This window comes from Neodiprion pinetum, chromosome 4 (genome assembly GCF_021155775.2).
Source record: "Neodiprion pinetum isolate iyNeoPine1 chromosome 4, iyNeoPine1.2, whole genome shotgun sequence".
Taxonomy (NCBI): domain Eukaryota; kingdom Metazoa; phylum Arthropoda; class Insecta; order Hymenoptera; family Diprionidae; genus Neodiprion; species Neodiprion pinetum.
In genome coordinates, this window is record NC_060235.2 from 28,474,815 (window position 1) to 28,494,565 (window position 19,751).

The 19,751-nt window shown below is 37.2% G+C and overlaps 1 protein-coding gene and 1 long non-coding RNA gene across 2 annotated transcripts; both read left to right on the forward strand.

The window, feature by feature from the left end:
- The first annotated feature begins 4,251 nt into the window (after positions 1 to 4,251).
- Positions 4,252 to 13,245, forward strand: LOC124216450 (glutathione-specific gamma-glutamylcyclotransferase 1). Its single transcript, XM_046620983.2, has 4 exons — positions 4,252 to 5,468; positions 12,158 to 12,193; positions 12,446 to 12,708; positions 12,796 to 13,245. Exons 1-4 carry the CDS (start codon positions 5,316 to 5,318, stop codon positions 13,073 to 13,075), a joined length of 732 nt encoding a protein of 243 aa, XP_046476939.1. The 5' UTR covers positions 4,252 to 5,315; the 3' UTR covers positions 13,076 to 13,245.
- Positions 13,246 to 16,852: 3,607 nt separating this feature from the next.
- LOC138190807 (uncharacterized) lies at positions 16,853 to 19,751 on the forward strand. Its single transcript, XR_011176895.1, has 5 exons — positions 16,853 to 17,178; positions 17,462 to 17,560; positions 17,800 to 17,923; positions 18,152 to 18,248; positions 18,710 to 19,751. It is a non-coding gene; the product is annotated as an uncharacterized lncRNA (long non-coding RNA).

Below are 19,751 nucleotides of genomic sequence, written 5' to 3' on the forward strand. Positions count from 1 at the left end.
ACAAGAACACTAATCGTCAAAGTTTACTCGGACTGAAATTTCTGATAGGTTAAAGATCAGACTTTCTGCTTTAAAGTAACATCGCCGCGATCCTATATTAAATATTTATTAGTGATACAAAATCCCATCCGATGTTTATCTCCGATCCAAGTGCAATGCATGTATCTTTTACTATGGACCGTGTGAATTACAAACGTTTACATATTTTTGTATGTCGAATTGACGAGGACAATGAAAATCGGCTGTAAGTGCAATTTAAAAAAAAAGAATTTCACAGACGACCTCAAACGACAAATAACTATGCGGCAAAGAAGAGACAGTTTTTCTGTGATTTTAAAAATTACAGACTGCAAGCAATTTTCGACAGCCTTTTTTAATTCTCCTCTAAATTAGTTTGCATTTTGACGCTGCCTGTAACGAGACAGTTCAATTATATGACGCGAAATTAGTCTACACCGAAAACTAGACCGCAATTAAATTCGTGATTGAAAATGGTGTTGCATTATATAACGTATTATTGTATATGGTGGCGACCCATATTAACACATGCTTGTTACGGGATGGTGTGGTTTGGACGGTCCTTGAGCTACAATAAATCATTAAATTATCCGGAAGTCCATGAAATTTGAAAGTATATATCGGATCAGTGATTCTTACGAATTAAATTAAGTTTTCACTTCGAATTTCACCTCATTTCAATTTTAATTTTTCATATTGAAAATTGTAAAGTGATTTTATCTATATTATAAATTTTTTGTTCCCTCAAATAGACGAGTATAAAAATTGCTGACGAGACGCGTGGTAAAAATTTTTGAGAAATGAGATCAAGATCTAGATTCGACGGAACATAATATTTACAATAATAGAACACGTGTTCTGCTGAGCCTGTAAATAGTCTGCGTATAATACACATAGCTGATTATAGTGAGTAGCGGCAACCGGGTAGCAAAACCAGAGTCATTACAGATTGGAGCGAGGAGGTGATAAAGTTGCGAATGAGATAAAAAAAAAAAAAATATTCAACCTCCGCGAAGATTACGTAGGTATAACGTTCTTTCTCTCTCGCTCTAATCGTTTCGCTGCGTTGCTTTCATGCAGAAAAAAACGACCGCGAATTTGCGATCTCATTCGAGTGCGCGAGGTTGGTGATATTCGCTATTTTATCGAGCGTAAAGTCGCTGTCGGGACTCCTCGATAATTCCTGCACGGTATATTTCGGTGTTAAGCCGTGATCAGGACTCCGATGGTTTCGGTATTTACTTTTATTAGCTTTTACGACACGTCACGAGGCTTCTAAATAGGAATGAATTATTATACTGCTTCTGCTTCAAATTGAAAAGGAGCTTCTAAACCGTAACGTGAAAATTAATTTTTCGATGCAACTCAAAGCAAAAACCTCAAATCAGGAAACCCGAATTCTTCGAATTCTAGGAATGCTCTTGCACCTTCTAAATAGTGCATATCACAAAGGACAACAGAAATATGAAAAAATTTCTTTCACACATTTTGTCATAATTATGCCATTCTGCTCATAATTTTTAGTGCTCTTCCAGTACACATAAAAGCAAAAGGCTATTTATTATTGTACAGAGAAATATTGAGATTCTGGAACAAACATCAATTTTGAGAGGTATATTTTTCCCTTAATTTGATATTTTCTATATAAAAAAATGTCTCATCCAAATTGACATAATGGGTTCTTGATTGGAAAAAAATTAACATACACGAGTTTCGTATGTCTAGCAAGGTCATGATTTCAATAAGTGTGAATGTAGTACTAAAACAATTGACAATTAAAGTGCACTAAATCTTTTGTGCTTCTGCAATTTAAAGATAACGATGCAATATGTAGCTGGTTGCGTCAGCAATTATCTAAAATATCAGCTAGTTTCTTAGGAGGTAGAGGTTTAGTTAATGAATTTAAGCATTATTCGAGTAGACCGTGCCGAATTTTTTTTTGAGCATTTTAGCGTATTTACAGTGAAAATGGTGGGATCTACCCCCAATGATCCCTTGGCCTGCAAGCATCTTGTTCTGCGCCAATGACGTAACGAAAGGAGAATATATAATTCTGGAAGGTGGTTGAACAGTCAATTGATTACCTACAGCTAAATATACACTTACTAAGGTCATATTCACGTATGGTCATAATATATGTAGCTCAGCTCATGACTTTATTTTTTTTTTCTCTTTACAAAAACCGATTAATTTCACCATTTGGAAACACCTATTTTGATGTAAAGTGTTTCAAATTTGCAACAAAATAATTTCAAATTGGCAGAAAATTGGACGGCACGTGATTGAAAAATTACTGTTTGTACTTTAAAGGTGCATTTTTTGTACTTTTCCACAGCTTCTTGACAATAAACATCAAAATTAAGATTTCTCTTAAAATCTTGACAGTTTTTGTTATGTCAAAATCACTATTTTACATTTTTTTCCACAAACAAGAAAAGCACTAAAAATTCGAAGAAGAATTGTATGATTTCGCTCATTCGCAAAATGAATGCCATGATTCTAATTAAATAAGGAGCCAAAAATATTTTTTTTAAATTGCTTGGGATGAGGGATAAAAGCGTTTGAGGAATTTCGAGAATCATTCGTCCATACATATATGACGACGATTTTGCGTCACGTCTTACGCATAAAATTGCGGCGTCCGCGTCAGAGGAAAACCGCAGACTTCATCTTCGGGTTATCTTAACCTAATTAACGTTTGGTTGACGGTGCAAGTAACCATAAGAATGGAGACACAGCCAGGTGAAAAAAAAAGATTCATCTTTGTGGTGTACTCTTTACTGAAAAACAACAACTATCACTTTCAAGCTATTTAGAGCTCGTCAAGATAATCCATAAAATATCGATTTCTACAATCTGAAATTCTCAATTTATTAACTGAATCCGAAGTCGGATAGTTAAAGTAAATCTTCGAATTCACTAATTAGTCATTCTTTCGCATGAATTTTATTCGCTTCAGTCTTATCCTCCCCAGATGATAAAATTCATAATTTCTTGGTAAGAATTATATATAGGAAATTATAACGTTGGTAATTTTCTTTATAACATTATTACATACGAATCTGATGACTCTGCAACATCTTTTGGATAATAAAGTGAGCGGCACCACATACGAGCTTCAACTGTTGAGCATTTTTGATGCAGAATTTTCGCTTAAATAATTAAAGAATTGATGGTATTTCAAATGAGACGTTGTTAATTCCTAACAGTGTATAAAAATATATCGTAAAATTTGTTAAAGTTTGCAGTGGTCGATACAATATGAAATAACTTATATAGATATAGATAGAATAACGCGAGTGCGGTACAATCTTGAAGAGACTAAGAAAGCAGATTCACGGAGAGTACGTGTTCGAGTGGAGGAAATCTTTATAACTAAGAATAAATTTTATTAGTTTGAATTGTTGGAAGTGAATAAGAATAGAAGTGGAGAGGGATTCGAGGAAGTCTAGAAAATATCATTTGTGATGATTGGCTGAGAAAGCGAAGTGGAATTTGTGTTCATCGTTAGGATTCTTCGAAAAGTCGAAGGAGGAGGAATTAGGGGTTGTAGTTAGTTTGTAGCAGGGGTGCGCGGTATTTCGGTATCTCCTTTCTCGGAATGTATCGACACGGGAACCTTCTGCCAATACCGATACCGAATATCGAAATTTCGATAAATACCGAAGTACATACCGAAATTTCTGATAAACTAAATACTATTTAGATTATCTATATTTAGTACAGTTCGATACAAATTATTTTTGGTCTTCTTCCGATGGTATTTGTAGATTAAAGAGTTTACCGAAAATTCGATATTTCGGTCAACCGAAACTACCGAATACGAAACCCGTACCGAAAATCGGTACCTAATTTCCAATACCGCGCACTCCTAGTTTATAGCTGTTAGAATTTTGAAAGCTTACGACGCAACATCAGGACGCCAAGCGATAGGAAATTGCGAAGAGAACGTTTATAATTGATCACTTTAATCTAATCGAAAGAGCAGTGTACGTATATTACGACCGAATACCAAGTAATATATTTTCACGTTTTCCGCTTCAACCACATAATAAGAGCAATTGCAATTGATTGTGAGACGCACGTGGTCGTACTCCCTCAAGATCACAGGCCCTCGAAACGAGGCTACGGATGAGAGACACGGTGCGTCAACCCGCGACGGTTGTTTCATCATCCTTTTCTCCCACCGCACGCGCAGCGCGGCGGCTTTTCGCCGTCTGCTAGTCCCACTGACAGTGAAACAGATGTCAGTGAACAGTTCAGCAGCGTGGCTCGCGTGACGCGATTCAGGAATCAAAGACCGTCGTGATCGGACGCCCGACGGGTCCCTAGAAAAGTGCAGCGGCCGACTCGCGACGCGGACGCCTCGTCGACGGACCGAAAACCGAGGACGTAAATACATGTATACACATACGTGCATCACGTCGCTGTGTGAACACGAAGGACGCGTTATATATACCGGCTAAATGCTGCCGTGGTGGTTAATAGAGCAGGGCACGCCGAGCGGAGCGAATATTCCACAGTACTCGAAAAGTACGAGAGAACCGGCGTCGGTAAATCGGCGAAAATACGAACGGGCGTAGAACGATATTTGATCGAACGAACTGACGACGTAGCGGCCGGCTGTCTGTTGTGCAGGACTTGACAGCGTCGATGTCAACACGCGCATAGATGGCTGTCGATCATTCTGTAACCCGACTGATTATACTCTTTGTTGTACACCTGCGGAACTTCCCGGAGATCTTGACCAGACTGCCGACGAGCAGTTGATTGATCATGGGAATCGCGGTGACGAAAAAGGACTAGGAATTTAGATAATTGCACATATTTTCCTCTACCTTAGCCAATTACTGACTCACTGCCCGGTCTGTGATATATATTTTATCGTTGTTACTATTACCGTTATTACACCGTTATATCTGTTATTACTCGCAATTGTTATTGCTGCATCGACACAGACACACAGTGTACCTAATTAATTATCGCTGCTCGGTGTGCAGCTTCGTATTTTTTTTTAACTAAATTCAATAAGAACTTTAATACGCTCCCGCGTTATTTCATCTTTGTCTGTGCAAACAAGTGCAAGCAAACGCGTTGCGGGGAAGAAGAGGATTGCGGAACGATCCGTCGAGTGATTATAAAAAGTAAACAAAATATTTTAAACTTACCGTCGAGAGACTGCTTCGTGCACGATATAGACGTGATCGGATAAATCGCGTGTTTGAGGAAGACTAGAAGAGATCGAGAGAGATTGAGAAGAGAGCAATCGCTTCCGGAGACTTTTTGGAAAGCCGAAAATGAACGCAGTGACTGGACTCTGGGTTTTTGGATACGGATCCCTGTGTTGGCACCCGGGATTCGATTTCGAGAAAAGCCTCGCCGGGTACATCAGGGGCTTCACCAGAAAATTTTGGCAGGGAAATGTCACTCACCGAGGCACCGCTGACAAGGTAAGTTAATGTCTCTTAACATACCCTTGGCTGATTCGCGATTTTACTGACAATGATACGTGTTCAATGTTCCAAGTTGCATTGGGAACTTCGTATAAGTTATTGTTGGATTTTGCAAGCTTTCGCGATTACGAGATGTACTCTTTTTGTTCAGAACTTCTCTTCAGATCAATTCTCACAGATCAATTACGATATAGTACTTTTACTTCGACTTTTACTTGTCGTCTATTTGTGAACTTCGGTCTACGCAGAGAAGATTCGACCTTAGACACGAAATGCTGGACTCAAGCTTGTTCAAGGCTGTGAAGATAAAATAGATGTGACACGGGGCTATAAAAACTTCCGCAAAATCAACATTTCTGACGTTTGTACACTGCACTTATGAAAGTACATTCCCGTCATTTGATCATTTCCGTAGCGCTGATATCTTGTTTAAACGACGAGAACAATCTGCTGTTAATTTCACTTTCCAGAAAAGCTTTAGCCCTTTAGTTGAAAAAGAGATTTGAAACAGCGGGTTGCGTGAACGTAAACACGAGTCGTGACACTTGTATGTGTATCCAGTAACCTAGTATCTGAAATTTAATGGTCAGAGTTAAACAACTTGGTTAAAGATAGACAGAGAAAGAGAAAAACACAACGGCCCGATTTTAAAATATTCCTCAGAGTTTTATTTATATACGTATATAATATACAGTGGCAATATCTTCGCGGGCACGTTTTCGAGGCGTGCTAGAATACATACGCGTGTGTAATACCATTCCTTGGTAGAAAATTTTGTTCTATTAACGAAAGACTGGCGATGCGAACACGTATTGGCACGAAGAAAATTATTTCGCAGCAGAGATCGCTGCGCGATTCGATCGCTGATTGCCAACTGCCGGATTGCTTTAGCATATATTCGACACGTGTTACATACCTATGTATGCATACAAATACGCTTTATATTTATCCGAATATTACTACATCGTAAATTCTATCCCGTCACGTTTACATCGCGCTGTGTTCGACGGCAGAGTTTACCAACAATTCGATACAGGTTTTGTATTAAGTTTCCAATTCATTCCCCGAAGTTGGATGTTTCTGTGCCAAGTGGTAGATATGCCGCTGCTGCTTCGCAATGGCGATCCACCTATAATATCGTGGTATTTTATTTCACTTTTTTACATTTATTGTATATGCTTTTCGCGCGATTATTTTGAAGTCTCCTTAATTGGAGTAACCGCAGATTTATCTCGTATATATACATATGTATGTATGTACGTGTAAAGAGGACACTATATTGCGTTTTTGTATTGCAGTAAGTAATGCGAATGTAGGGTCATTGTGTATTATGAGAAAATTTAAAAATTCAGAGCTTTGTTGAATAACATATATGTACTTGAATATAACGTTTAATATGTCATACTCGGAACTAGCAGCTCGGAAAAAGAAATTACAATAATATTGTGGTATTTTATCACCTAGAAAGTTTATTGTTGTTGGAAATATACATGTTAATGCCAAAACTAGCAAACGACGTATAATAGTCACAGTAGATTTTTACCCCCCGGAATAGTTGAAAAGGGGACTTCCGTGTCGACGTACAATCATTGTACAATCTCGCTTAATCTTGGTTGTTATGATTCTTGGTTCGAATAAAAGATCAAAATATAATTGCACACACAGCATTTATGTGAAGAAACTGACCTCCCAAATGCTCAGTAAGCCTGACGAAGATCGCAGAATGTTCTTGATAATCGTTAAACACCGTTAAAAAAAAATGATAATGACCTTGTGTGAAATAAGAACATGAATTACTGTCAAGGCTGTAAAGTTTTTCGGCTTCAATAAACCGGACAAAATTAGAAGAACAAAATGTAAGTGGGTCAAGTTGAGCGGAAAATTTCATTTGCAAATTCACCTTCTGCGTGGATACCACAACCTGAATATTATCGGTTTCGATATTCGCTATTACAGCGTAGCGCTTTACGTTCAGTTTTTGCAATTTCATTTGTGAATTATAATCATCGCTTCCGCTGATGCTGATGGGTAACATTGGTATTCCAGACTTGGAGCCGATTACAGCAGAACGTGAATTGATTTTGTGGTTTAAAGTGTAAATGAATACAAAATAGAGTCCTAGAGTCATTGATAGTTGCTTGTTTCTTCTCTCCTCTCGATTTCAAGCTTGAATGCAAATTGCTGACTATCACGGAAAGTATGCAAACAAAATATTTTTTTTTACTTCATTTTGTATCATGTGCAATTCAAATCAACTCATCACTGCCTCATTCACCGACCGATTTTTTACGCACGCATATCATTCGTAAATTGATTCATAAATCTCGTCATCAAATACTATACGTCAATAATATCCGTTAATATTGTTATATATATACGTAGGGAAATTTCTTTTACATTCTGTGACAATACTTTACAATGTTAGCCTAGTATAGTTTATTGTAGTTTTTTTTGAGCTTCTGAAAAATGGGTTGTACAACAACTTCTCGCTTAGGTATATTTAATAAAAGCTTTCAAACGAGCAAACTTTCGAAGTAATCAAACGTCGCTCAAATGCTTTCATATACACGTAGTACGTATGCATAGATTCCTAATATATACATTATACATTACTGGCGAGAAAATTCTTGACTCGTTAACTTGGCACGAGAAAAATGTATAATACCTATAGTATATGATCTGAGCAATGTCAATTCTCTAGTGTGACACGTGTAGGTTTATTCTGTCACGACTTCAGGCTAAACTGTATAACATCTTGTTATTGTAGACTGAACTGTGTAGGCATGCTTATCGGGCGCTCTGCTGCTGCACGTGTAATTCTCTTGGCTCAACACCAGTACACGGAATGTCTCTTGGATGTTTAAATAATATAAGTACAGATTAGCCTTTCTTCCTGTATCGTCTCTTCATCTTTCATCCACTTTGATTATATCTGTATTAAATATTTTTTCAAACTTTGTTTCACTCTTGGTAAGTACATACATATATAATATATATGTATATATAAGAGGCACTTGCAGCAACCCAAAAAAAACAAAGCGTTGATGTTTTTTTTTCATCATAGGCTGTTTGATTTATAAATACTGCCAGTTTCGTGGATCACAGTCCCTCTCCGTGATCCGTAAATTTTCGTTTCTTCACTTTCTGCGAATATCTTAAAGACTCCCAAGGTCGATTCGCCGCTTCTTCTTTTAGTTTCTAATCTTTATGTTTTGATTCTTCGCACGCGTGGTTAAAATTATTCTTGTTATTTTCTTTTTTCAATGTTTCAAACCGTGACGCCTGATCGTCGCCAAATTTTGCGCCAGGAACACGTGCTTGGAGGTATTTACATTACTTACACGTTGACAAAGAACCCTGATGAATTGATCACTGTAATTCACAGCGCTCCGAGCACCCAATTGCCTCGCAATTTCAATTCATTGTCCGGCCAATTTACCAATTCCCAAAGCTCAAAGCTATGGAAAACGATGCGATTGAACCGCGCTTGCAAAACGGCCTCATACCCAATTCATTTCATTTCATTTCATTCAGAGTTCTAACTTATACCTATGTCTTCCGGTGCCCAATTCCAGCGTGAATTTCAGTCACGTTGGCATTATTTTAACTTCAATCTTGGATCGTGTGTCAATATTGGCGTTTTACAGCATAACATACAGGACATCGTGAATTGGATATATCAAGTTTTCCACGGTCGTATAACCCGCGTGCCTGGTACGCTGTGTAATGGTTTCGTTGGCTTGTAACCAATTCAAATTGGTATTTATTCTTCGACCGCGAAAATCATTTCGTTGACCGTTGGCAAACCGACGCGAGGATAATTTTTAGCATCAAACTTACGTCACTGAAATGTTAAGGCAAAAAAAAAAAAAACGAATTGTAACAAACTTTACGATATTTTCGACGCTTTTATAATTATCATATTTTAATTTTTCTGTACAATTTTCGTTGGATATGCACGTATGCTGTTCGCATAGTCATTATTTGAAAAAATCTCTAGTAGGATATATGTGATCACAGCTCTTTCTCATACAATCCAAATACGTGAAATAATATCGTAAGCGGAAAATATTTGTTTTTGGTTTCTTTTTATGTGATTGTATAATAGGGTGTCCATTAGCAGGGGTGTTTCCGAATTTGTATGCTCCCAGGGGCTCAAACGCTTCCAAATCGATAAAAAAAATTCCTTTATAAATTTCAGCTCTTAATATTAACTCTAAGATAGTCCGCTTTCTCGCTAAAGTATCTTATGGAAATAACATGTAAAAATATGTGTTGTTCTTTTAAACCGTGTACGTTGGTGACGAATTGACCTACAATAATGAGAAGTACATAATTTTGTAGAAAATTCGATGCTGCATAAAAAAAAGTATCTTACGATTGTTTGCTAACAATAAGTCTATTCGTTCAAAAGTTATTCGAGCTCAAAGTTTAGCTTATATAAAATTATCAATATTATCGAGTATATTTAAAGGATTAGCAGTTGTATGATGAAATATATTGCATTTTTCTTGCAGGTTATTTTATTTCAGATCAATTACAGTTTATATTATGAGCTTTTGGTATGATAACCAATACATATTTATCTTAAATTAATAAAATTAGATAAATGTTGACACTGAAAAATGAAATTTTTTTAAATAATGATAAATTTTTCAATAATGATAAATTTTAAGAATCAATTTTCATGACTTGAACATAGCCTCGTTTATATCATCAAAGTCACTTCAGTTTTTTGAACGCTTTCAGATAAGTAGCAGAATAGAATAAATTTTGAACCAGTAAACTTAGAAAAAATCGTAAGAGACTTTTTTTTACAGAGCGTCGAATTTTCTACAAAAATATGTACTTCTCATTATTGTAGGTCAATTCGTCACCAACGTACACAGTTTAAAAGAACAACACATATTTTTTACATGTTATTTCCATAAGAAACTTTAGCGGGAAAGCGGATTATCTTAGAGTTAATATTAAGAGCTGAAATTTGCAGAGGATTTTTTTTTATCGATTTGGAATCGTTTGAGCCTCTGGGACCATACAAATTCGGAAACACCCCTGTTAAGGGATACCCTATAATGTATAATCGTGGAAAGTTACTGCAGAGTTTAGTCGCACATCACTTGTTTTTCGAACTTTACGTCAGAGACATTTTTCCGGCTACGTAAGAATAATAAATATTTATTGTACTCCCAACACATCGCACAATGTACATGCTGAGATATTTGTTGTATTGCGTATCGATCCCATTACTTTTGAAAATTTTTTATCTTCTCTTTAAATCGCGACAAATCAAGATTTCGAGGCCCAAATGATCATAATCATGTATGTGTAGTCAGTGTTTCTGTGTACACACTCGTAGTAAATATTTTCCACTTGTGACTAAATTATTATCTGCAATTTGTAGTCAATTTATTGTTTCGGGGTATCGACTTTTACCAAGCATGCTCGTGATGTTTGATCATAAAACACTCGTGCTCCATAATGTTTTTTCCGAAGTTTCTGTGTCAAAATAAATGTATTTATTTACAAATTTTCCATCCCGCCAAACTCAGACTGTTTACAAATCAATTGTCACAAGAAATGTTCTAGCTGCCGTACAAACATATCGCAAATGCTCAGAAAGCATTTTGGTGAACAGGTGGAGTAAAATAACATTCACTGATTAGATAGAATTTTCCAGTTTCAATCTCTTGTAGTTTGTATCTAATCCACAGTGTCAAATCTCGTGTTTTCTGGGGTTGATTTTTTTTTTTTCGCTGCATCTACAGAAGATGCTACTTTGGAAAAATGTTACGACGAAGAAGTTATCAATACACCTACGAAGATATAGATATTTTTGTATTTTTATTTTTTGCATTATATGGTATATAAAGTTTAAAGAAGAAAATCAGCAGCGTCGTTGAGTATAATTCCCAGACAAGTATCGGTCATCCAATTTCTTACTCCCAAGCTACCAGTGGTAATTGATATCGGTATAGCGTGGTGTGAAAGAAAATTCAGTGACAAGTTGAACCAGACAGGAGTATCGATTTCAACCGAGGTCTTGCAATCCAACCCTGGTCCTGCATCACGAACGTGGTTGGATGTACGAGTATCTTTTGTTGAAAGTTTTGATAAAAATACGAGAAGAAATCTAACTCTAGTTTTCATAACCTTATAAGTACTGCAGGTATTCCGGTATTCGATACGGTCATTGAACGGACTGTTGTGGTCTCGACGAAACGCAACCTTTTCATTTATTTACTGGCGTCAATTTTTAGATATTCGCTTTACTATGCATAGTACTCTCGTTCGTTGACCCAGTTATATTCCTAGTCTTCTTGAAATTTAATCGAGAATTGATAGACGAGGGGCACAGAACTATGAATTGTCATCCTTTCGATAAGGTGTCACGTTTCTGTGGTTTTTTACCCTCGTTCTGCTTCGTAGTAACAACAAATATATATTTCTAATGTAAGAACAGTTATTCGTGAAATCTGTTCCACTTGTTTTCAATTGCATAAGCATATTGTATACATTCCTCTTATGCTATAACAGGATATAATAAGCCAGGGCTTCTTTAGGATTAAATATGTCTGGCCAAGATAAGACTCTTCTAATAACCGTGACCGTAGTCATGATATAGTTGGTTAGTTTAATTATGATGCAATGCTTGTGGCTTATCGATATTTTTCCTCTTGTTTTAGCCTGGCCGTGTTGCAACCCTGATCGAAGACAAAGAGGTAAATAGTTTGACTTGTTATATCAGCTTATTTGTGGAAAATATGTCACGGGTAATTTAAAAGGCGATCGGTAAATTGTACACTTAGTTGCCGAAATGTAGGCGAGTTTTGGTGGAACGTGCAGTGGATTGCATAAATGCAGGCGTATTTACAAATTTTGGATCGACGGCTTACAATTTTGTCGATTCATAGCCTTCGCACTTAAGGTGGATGAAACTTTGTACGTTAACTCGTCTTAATTTCAATTTTAAGGGAATTGCTTGGGGACGTGCCTTCGAGCTGCGTGGTAACGCAGCCCTGCCTTATTTGGAGAAACGAGAGTGTACCTTGGGTGGTTATCTGACGAAACTAACAACATTTTACACGAGAGATGGAAACCAGAGTTTTCCAGCTTTGGTGTACATCGCGACTAGCGGAAATCAACACTGGTTAGGGGATGCTCCTGTCAGCACGATAGCGAATCAAATCACCGAATGCTCAGGTCCCAGTGGCCATAACGTCGAATACCTTCTAAGGTACTTTCGAATGAATTCTGTAGAGAAATTTTAGGAATGCCAGGAATGTGATCAGAGCGTGACATGTAATTTTATTCTGCTTTTCAGACTAGCAGACTTTATGCATCAGTATCTGCCCGACGCTCAAGACGAGCATTTGTTCACCCTGGAGATGCTTGTGAGGGCGAGAATTAAGGAGGAGAAACTGTGCCTGAAAACGCTGATGGGCAACAGGGAATTCGACATAAATTTGAACGAGGTCGACGAACCGGAAGGTGTGCTCGACGACAGACTGGAGGATGATAACGTTGCGCATCCTCTAAGACAAGAATCCTTCCAGTTCACGTCGAGAGTACCGTCAAAGACTCTGCGTTGCCTAAATATTTAAAGTGCTCTGCACGTAACTGCACGAAACCGGAAACGACACCCGGGCGTGACCGGCGTAACAAAAGATTTTTAAGAAATTCGTGTTACTTTTGGGGCGCGACGACTGTTCCCGGGATTACAAGTATTCTCTTGTGCCGATGTAACATGACTTATATATAAACTTATATTTTATAGGAATAAGATTTTTGCCTTCCAATTGACAGGGCATTCGGTCCTACACAATTCTTTCGTCCTAGCTTGATAGCAATCAACTAAAAATAAAATGCAGTATCGAATAAGTAGTGGCATTTGATTAGCAGGGTATTTTGTTTATTTTCTTTTCTTTGATAACAGTCGCCGGCTCTCTATAAGCTTTAAGATCCTTGGAAAACAATTGCATTAAGGGATTTTGGAAGAATTTTACACAGGTTTGTAGGCAAAATTGCCATTTTAAATATACCGTGTGTATGGATGATTGTAAAATTTCACTCTATGTGATTTGAATTTTCGAAGAGTAGTACTCTGCAGAACTAAACAGGATCTCGTTTTGTTTCAACAAATAGGATTAATGTACAATACTATAACTACGAACATATATATCAGTCACGTTGAACATTTTTCATGGACTGTTTGAAAGACAGAAGTTTCTCATTCTATAGTAAAATTGCGTCAATTCATTGATCCTTCCTATTATTAGAACAAGACAAAGAACAATAAACAGATTTCAGAATCGATGTCAAAATAATTATTCTACAGAATTATAATATTTTATATGACAATTAACCTTGCTGATTGATACACTGATCTAAAAGGAATAAATTACTTGCTAGGTTCATCTGTATATAAGGAATATATAATATAATATCCGAATGTTTTTCGTTTAAAATGCAGCACGTATTTATTTAATAGGATGAATTAAGTGGCATGTGAGATACCAATGTTCAGAAACGGGGTGTGAAAATCGCATTAAAATACACGAGTGAAGATTTTTCGTGACACAGGCTATGCCCATGAAGTATAACTATCTTATAATAAGACTTAATATGTACATACTTATGATAGACTGAGACGCAACTTTCGATCACGGGACCAAAATAATTTGTCACAGTAATCGTCTGTTGGTAATTATGATATGAATTGAAGGTATTGATCTGTCCTAAACTAAATATTAATTATGGACACATATGTGTGTAATTTTACTTGGCCAGCTGTGAGTACTAATTCTTGTCGTTACACTACGTGTGTAATAACTCAGGGCTTTTGTGAACGGCTATTGTATCCATATATGCTACGCGATGATTGGTAAGATATGTCTGTATTTTTTCACTCATTTTGAACTTTATCTTTCTCGTAAGATGACATTAGTGACCAGCATCTACTATCATAATCAATTCCTAACGACAGCTGAATGTACAATAACAGCAGATCGTAGTAAAAATTTATAACATGTATTATACATATTTATTCACAAATTGCACACATATGAGTCTATGCATTCAATACAAGTTCTGGCATTAGCGTGATTAGTCCTTCCTCGATGTGCGCATTACCACGTAATAACTATTGCGGTGAATGATTCGTTATTGATTTACTCCAGTAGGCGATGATATTGAGAGAATCTCTTCCACCCATAGAATTTCTTTTCGTGTTCTTTAACTTTCAAATATATTTCCTGACTCACCTTGTGAGGACCTGCAGTATACACGAATACCTGTCCGTTTATCAATTGCATCGTGTATTCTAGCTGCATAATTAATTCCGTCACTTAAGGTGAAGCAAGGGTTTCCTGCCTTCTGGTAAGAATTATAACCGTACCTATATATTATACCATACATACTGTAACTAGCCAATGGAGGCTGCGGCTGATACATTTAAACAAGTATGTTTTAATTTATTTTTATATTTTAGTGATTACTAATGTGATTGTAAGCATAACTTTTGTGACACGAAGGAAGTATTTGTTTATAAATTGAGCATTTCGTAAATTTTAATACAATTGTTTATTATTCTCTTTCAAAACTATTAAGATAATGTGATACCACAATGATTGTACGTTCAAATGCATAGGAAGCCAATGTAATGGCTTCTACGACCAAACAATTGTTCAACAGAACATAGGTGCAAAGCAACCCGTTTTTTGATCATCGAATCAAATTGCAAACGTCATTGAGTCAGGGACCAAGAATTAGACCGATGGAATTTGAATTTCCGTCCTCTGCCTTTTCCTCCCCCTCGTTATCCTCCTCGTTCTCGTCCTCCTCGACCACCGCCGATCACCTCCAACTACCGCCAAACACTTCCTACCCCCTCCAACCACCGCCAAACACCTCCTGCCACCTCCTACCACCTCCTAGCAGCTCCTACCACGTCCGAACACCCCCTACCACCTCGTACCATTTCTGAACACCTCCAACCATTTCCGAACACCTCCAACCACCTCCGCGATACAAGAAATTAACAATGAGAATAAATTCCTTCCAAAATTCGTAGCAAAACAGTGATTTGATTAAGGTATAGGTACCCGAGAGAAGAATGTATACATAGATCATAAATAATAATAGATCAGATGTAATAATGACGCAGAGACCAAAAAGTATATGTATATGCATATGCGGTCCATGTACGATATTAATATAGATGATCTATTTACGATTAATACGTAATGCATACTGTAACTTTCATAATTTTCCAGGAGACAAATCATATTATCTACAATAATACGGCTATAATATGAAAATTGAAGAATTATTCATTTCGAAATGGGATTCTATTCGACACGTGCTCGATGTATTCCATAACATTAATATTCATAATTATTACAACTTTTCATTTGCTCTCTCGATGTTGAATTTTCGAAGGCATAGAATCCAAACGCTATTTTAGCTAGTCGCAAGTGAAGTATCTATCTACGTTGGGTAGAGAAGCAGAATTGTTTTTCGGAAAGTGTTCGTATGGAAAAAAATTCGGAGTAACTGTAATACATCCCGGATGAGCTAATTTTGATTGAGATGAAATGGGATGCTCTGTATGTATGAGACAGCACTTAACGCAGTGTTCTGATTTGAAGGCCTAAAAGGGTGACTGTTGGCGATTTTTTTTTGACAGGGACAGAAAAAACGAAGCTTCTTGAAACTTCGAGTTTATTTTAACACACATTTAAAAGGTACGAGCAAAAATTGTTATCATCCAACTGTCGCAGAACGGCAGCGTTATTAGCTAACCCGTTAACTGAAGAATATCTTGAGTCAACGGCTGAAAACCGAAGGGCCTAGCCGCTTGAGTCTGGAATCGGCAGGAATGATAAAGTGCGTATTTCTTGTCTGAAATATAAAGACTAAAGTCATCATACATCATACATAGTATTAAAGTTCGAAACCAAATTTTGGATGTTCGGATGTTCAGAAAGTGACGTCACCCAAAATTTTTTCTCTCTTGATCTATATAGACGAAAATCAATTGGCCGAATTCCTCAGTCTGGAAACAACCACGCAGTAGAGCGGACGTATGAGAATCGCGCTCCGCAAATTTCGAGTACCGGGTTCTCTACCTCCTGGATCCTGCGCTCCGGGTCCGTTTCCTGGTGCAACTCGACTTCCAGGACAAGCGCCCCGTAGTTTCTGCGCTCCAGGTCCGCTACCTGGTGAAACTCAACTTCCAGAACAAGCGCTCCGTGGTTTCTGCGCTCCAGGTTCGCTACCTGGTGAAACTCGACTTCCAGAACAAGCGCTCCGTGGTTTCTGCGCTCCAGGTTCGCACCTGGTGAAAATCGACTTCCAGAACAAACGCTTCATAGTTCTGGCTGTCCAGGTCCTTGACCTGGCGACTTTTGACCAAGCGCTGCGTACTTTCTGCGCTCCAGGTCCGCTACCTGGTGAAACTCGACTTCCAGAACAAGCGCTCCGTAGTTTCTGCGCTCCTGGTCCACTACCTGGTGAAACTCGACTTCCAGAACAAGCGCTCCGTAGTTTCTGCGTCCAAGGTCCACTACCTGGTGCAACTCGACTTCAGGGACAAGTGCTCCGTAGTTTCTACGCTCCAGGTCCGCTACCTGGTGAAACTCGACTCTCTGAGGACAAGGAAGACGAGGAGAACAAGGTGGACGAAGAGAACGAGGATTTCTGCACGGTGAGTATAACATTTTTCTACTATTCAATGGCAATTGTGATTTTATTCTATCGAAAATTTTTGAACTTGTTATGTTTACAATAAATTATTTCAATTCATATTTCGCCCAAGTCGTAATTCAGTAGCTATCATCGTGCTAGTAAAATTTCTATAATTTTTTCTAATTTTCTCATAATCTTCTTGGTAAAATCTGTCCATAAAAAAATGATATTATTCGTTACACAATATTTTTGATGTGTTAAAATACTGAAAATATTTATTACTATTCCATGTGTAACCCGAGGTCGTTATCGGTGGGTGTTGGAGGTGATCTGAGGTGGACAAGAAGGACGAGGAAGACGTGGAGAACAAGGTGGGGGAGGAGGACGAGGATTTGTGCTCGGTGAGTAAAACATTTTTATAATATCTTATGGCAATTGTAATTATATTTCATCTAAAATATTTCAAATTTGTCATGTACACAATGAATTATTTCAATTTATTTTTCCCGAAGCACATATTCAGTAGCTTTGAATGCGCTAATAAAATTTATTATATAATTGATTAGTTCATTAATTACATTAATCCTTACACAATATTTTTGATGTGTTCATATACTGAAAATATTTATTACTATTGAAGGTACAACCGAAGGTGGTTATCGGTGGTCGTCGGTCGTCGTTGGAGGTGGTCGGAGGTAGACGAGGAGGAGGACGAGGAAGACGAGGAGAACAAGGTGGACGAGGAAGACGAGGATTTGTGCTCGGTGAGTAAAACATTTTTATAATATTTGATGGCAATTGTAATTATATTTCATCTAAAATATTTCAAACTTGTCATGTTTACAATAAATTATTTCAATTCATTTTTTGTACAAGCACATATTTAGTAGCTCATGAAATTTATTACGTATTAAGAGATTATTTAATTATATTAATCCTTACATAATACTTTTGATGTGTTCTTGTATTGAAAATATTTATTACTATTCCAGTTATAACCCGAGGTGGTTAGCAGTGGTCGTCGGGGGTGGTTGGCGGTGGTTGGAGGTGGTCGAGCTGGACGAGGTGGAGGACAAGGATTCGTGCTCGGTGAGTTTAACATTTTTACAATATTTGATGAAGTAGAATCAGCATCAGGAGTAGGATCAGGGGAAGATGTAGAAATAAGAGTAGAAGTAAGAGTAGTGGTAGGAATAGGACTCGGAGTAGGAATATGAGTAGAAGTAGGAATAGTAGGAGTTGGAGTGGGATTAGGAGTAGGAGTAGTCGGAGTAGGAATAGGAGTAGTCGTCGTAGTAGGAGTAGGAGTAGGAGTAGGAGCAGAAGTAGGTAGGGCGGGGTGGGTCGTGTGAGGGGAGGGGAGGGGTGGGAAGGGGATATTATCATATCAAGCTATCAGTAATAAGCAATTGCGGGTAAAATATTAGCTTACTTTTGTAAGTATTTATGAATATAGCCCCTATGAATATTCATTGTTGATATATAAGGTCTGGCAACGTACCTACTTTCTGTAAGAAATGTTGAAGATTTTTAACATAATTATTTTTCAGTTCTGTGCCCCACCTAGTGATCCACTAGTACATATCCTCCGACGTGACATCGCTGTGCTACGTATAAAGAAGAAAAGATTGATTAAGATGCAAATTGCTCCTCTCTTCTTGCCATTGTGCTTTCAGCCATTGTTGTGCCGTGTGTTTAAAATTTAGGACAGTATATAATATAGAATAACAGGTACAGCTACGAATATAACACTACAATAAATCTTATAGAAATGAGCTCTCATTGAGATTTCTCTGTATTTATAACTCGACGGGAGAAGGCAAAAATCAATGTAATGCCATCTGTAAGGTAATTTGACTCGTGTTTGCACAACGAGAACTCGTTGGGCATTTTGCGGTGAAATTTGAAAAATTGTTGTACAAGAAATTAAATAACTGTAAAAATGGAGAAATAATATTATCTCTAATAGTGAATGTAGCTAATACAGCTTTAACCGTATATTGATTATGTTAATGATCTATTGTGACAAGATCGGAATTAGATAAGCTCTCTAAATACTCTTTTCTGGACTATTAATTTATATCATGTATATGTAAATGTATACTTCTTCAGTTTATACAATCACTGCACTAGGATTACCCTTGCCACGTTTTACGTTGCGCTTGTGTAATTTGTATATTATTAACCTTACGTTTTACTCTATTTGCGACAAGTTGTGAGTGTTTCTAATTTCTTGGCAATTATTTATGTACATGTATGTGTATATATGTATATGTATACTTATGCATGTGTATATACATATGTACACATATTTAAAACTAGATTTTTACAATAAACACAGAGGTTTTAGTATATTCACATACGGATTTCTGTGTATAGGTATGCTTGAACTAAAATATCCTTATCTCTAATACGGAGTTCTTCGTAATTTGCATTTGTTCTTGTAACCCAATGTCCTACATACGATGGCAAAAATCGAGATCCAACTTAACTGAGTCTTAAAGCCCTGTTGACATAAAAGCAGCTATTCGATAGAAATTATAGTTTATAGTTTACACAGCCCATTGCATGATATTTCATTACAAATGAATA

Bases quoted from the DNA above. Each gene is read 5' to 3' on its own strand.
- LOC124216450 (XM_046620983.2), top strand. From the start codon at position 5,316: ATGAACGCAGTGACTGGACTCTGGGTTTTTGGATACGGATCCCTGTGT. The intron at 12,194-12,445 runs GTAAATAGTTTG...TTCAATTTTAAG, and splicing joins CCCTGATCGAAGACAAAGAG to GGAATTGCTTGGGGACGTGC. The intron at 12,709-12,795 runs GTACTTTCGAAT...TCTGCTTTTCAG, and splicing joins AACGTCGAATACCTTCTAAG to ACTAGCAGACTTTATGCATC.